The 2,500-nt window shown below is 51.3% G+C and overlaps 1 protein-coding gene across 2 annotated transcripts in view; it reads left to right on the forward strand.

Moving 5' to 3' along the window:
- The window catches only part of ndst3 (N-deacetylase/N-sulfotransferase (heparan glucosaminyl) 3), a 45,943-nt gene that overhangs the window by 1,518 nt on the left and 41,925 nt on the right, over window positions 1-2,500 (forward strand). Inside the window, exons 1-2 of one of the 2 annotated variants that reach the window (XM_027024618.2) lie at window positions 359-441; window positions 588-1,893. In XM_027024618.2, coding sequence (XP_026880419.1) covers window positions 907-1,893 — 987 coding nt within the window. In that variant the 5' untranslated portion in view covers window positions 359-441; window positions 588-906. Of the gene's footprint in view, window positions 1-358; window positions 442-587; window positions 1,894-2,500 lie in introns of those variants that run through there. The other variant, XM_027024617.2, reaches the window with a different exon arrangement.

The raw sequence follows: 2,500 nt of genomic DNA on the forward strand, positions 1-2,500 counted from the left end.
CGAATGGCCTGAAAATCTCACCTCATTTTGTTTTCATACACACTGTTTTGGTCTGTTCAGTGGATAAATATTGCCTTTAGATGTTGTTTTTGTAGACTAGATTTAATCATGTGCCATAGAGCGTGCACGTGTGTGAGATAGATAGATAGATAGATAGATAGATAGATAGATAGATAGATAGATAGATAGATAGATAGATAGATAGATAGATAGATAGATAGATAGATAGATAGATAGATAGATAGAGTGTGTGTGTGTGTGTGTGTGTGTGTGTGTGTGTGCCCAAGGTTTCCTTTCCCTCCGAGCCCCAGGTTACTTATTGGCTTGCCCCCTCCCCACACGCTTCCTATTTATGTCCAGCCAATCACGTGCCCCCCTTGGGATGCGTTGGCCACAGCTGGTGAAGTGTTGATTGAAAACAACCTGAAGCCTGACGACTCGGTTTGTTCCTCTAGAGCACCCTTACCCTCCCCTGATGAGCACCCAAGGGAAGGAGAAACTCATACACACATCCACACCGACACAGATTTTAAATGGTAATGGGTACAATGCCTGGCCAAAGATTTGTCTCTCTTCTCTTCCTCCAGGTTAGACGGAGTTTATGCTGGAAAGTTCAGTGCCGTGGATGGAATGCTGTCCTGACAGGGTTTTGGGCTTTATGAAAATCGAGAACAGTTCGGCATTTTCTTGGCCCATTTCCTCAGTGAACACCATAATGTAACGATCCTAGTCACTCTGACTGAACATCTGAATTGGTGTCTTCTTTCAAAGCCAAATCACGCTAGTCAGCCGGCACAGTGCAATGGTCACATGAGTGCAGCATGATCACCAGTCAACCAATCCACTCCTTCTGCCTGGTTCAGTGACCAATCAGAGACTCTGTACCACACATGTGCGGTGTTTGCCATGAATCTGACCGTGAAGCTGCGGAGGAACCTGAGGAGGCTGGTCATCCTTCTCGCCACGTTCTGTATGGTCAGCGTAATAATCTCCGCCTACTATCTATACGCCGGCTCCGCCCAGGAGCTGGACCTGTCGGACCACAGTGCTGGACCTGACTGCGGCGACCTGCGGTCGCTGCCCTTCCGTCAGGTGGAGCCACGGACGCCGAAGCCCATGGACACGTCGAGGAAGGACCCTGTGGTGCTGGTGTTCGTGGAGAGCCAGTACTCGCAGCTGGGGCAGGACATCATTGCAATCCTGGAGTCGAACCAGTTCCACTACCAGGCGGAGATCGCTCCAGGCAAGGGAGACCTCCCGCCGCTGACGCACAAGGGCCGTGGGCGCTATGCCCTGGTCGTCTATGAGAACGCGCTGAAGTACGCCGGCATGGACGCCTGGAACCGTGAGCTCCTGGACAAGTACTGCGCTGAGTATGGCGTGGGCGTGGTGGCCTTCCACCGAGCAGGCGAGAACGCCCAGCCCATACTACGCCTCGGGCCCTTCCCCCTCACACTGCTCACCAACGTGGCGCTGCGTGACTGCTGCGTGAACCCGCGCGCGCCGCTCCTTTACGCCACGCGGCCTGAGGTGGACCGGGGCCTGTTGCCCGGCGACGACTGGACTGTCTTCCGCTCCAACCACTCCACGTATGAGCCGGTGCTGCTGGCCAAGCCGGCGCCTGCCAGCAGCGGCGCCGGTCGCCAGGCGCTAGCTGGCGGCCTGGGCCTGTGGGCCACTGTAGTGCAGGATCTCGGGCTGTACGACGGGGTGCAGAGGGTGCTGTTTGGCCAAGGACTGGGCTACTGGCTCCACCGGCTGATCCTGGTGGACGCCATCGCATACCTCACCGGGGGAATGCTGTCCCGCCCACTGGAACGCTACATCTTGGTGGACATCGACGACATCTTCGTGGGGAAGAAGGGGACGCGGATGAACGTGGATGACGTGAAGGTACGGGAACCGGAGTGTGTGTGTGTGTGTGTGTGTGTGTGTGCTCAATAACGTAGCTCCATATATGCCATATGTCACTTCCTTGACTTCTTTACTTCACTGCATGCAACCTGCCTACTGTAAACAATCAGTCATCCAGCTCTATAACTGGAGTGTATACCTGTACAAATGACATATGCAATGTATATGAACAAATATCTATCATTCTCCATGGATGTATAATTAAGTTCTAGTGTGATATATGTTTATGTGGGAAGCAGCAACACATTACAGGCAAACAGCCCGTTATGGGTTCCTGTGGTAATTAACTGTAACTTGTGTAGTGTACTTATAAGATGGCTATGGTTTCTTTTTTTCTCAGCGGTACAGTACACCCACTCTACTTTATGTACTCTTTCATAACAGTCCTCATCTTAAGCTTTTGAGAAATGCAGGGTGATTTTTAGAAGCCTTGAAGATGTTAGAGAATGTCGAACATGCTAGTCATGAGTGGAACTCATTCTTAATACTCAGTACTAATTTTAGCTATTGGCAATGGCTGTGTATAGAGGTCTTTATGAGTGAAAGTGTCTCACACAAAACTCCTGTCTATGGCAAGAACATCTTT

Source organism: Electrophorus electricus, chromosome 9 (assembly GCF_013358815.1).
Source record: "Electrophorus electricus isolate fEleEle1 chromosome 9, fEleEle1.pri, whole genome shotgun sequence".
Taxonomy (NCBI): domain Eukaryota; kingdom Metazoa; phylum Chordata; class Actinopteri; order Gymnotiformes; family Gymnotidae; genus Electrophorus; species Electrophorus electricus.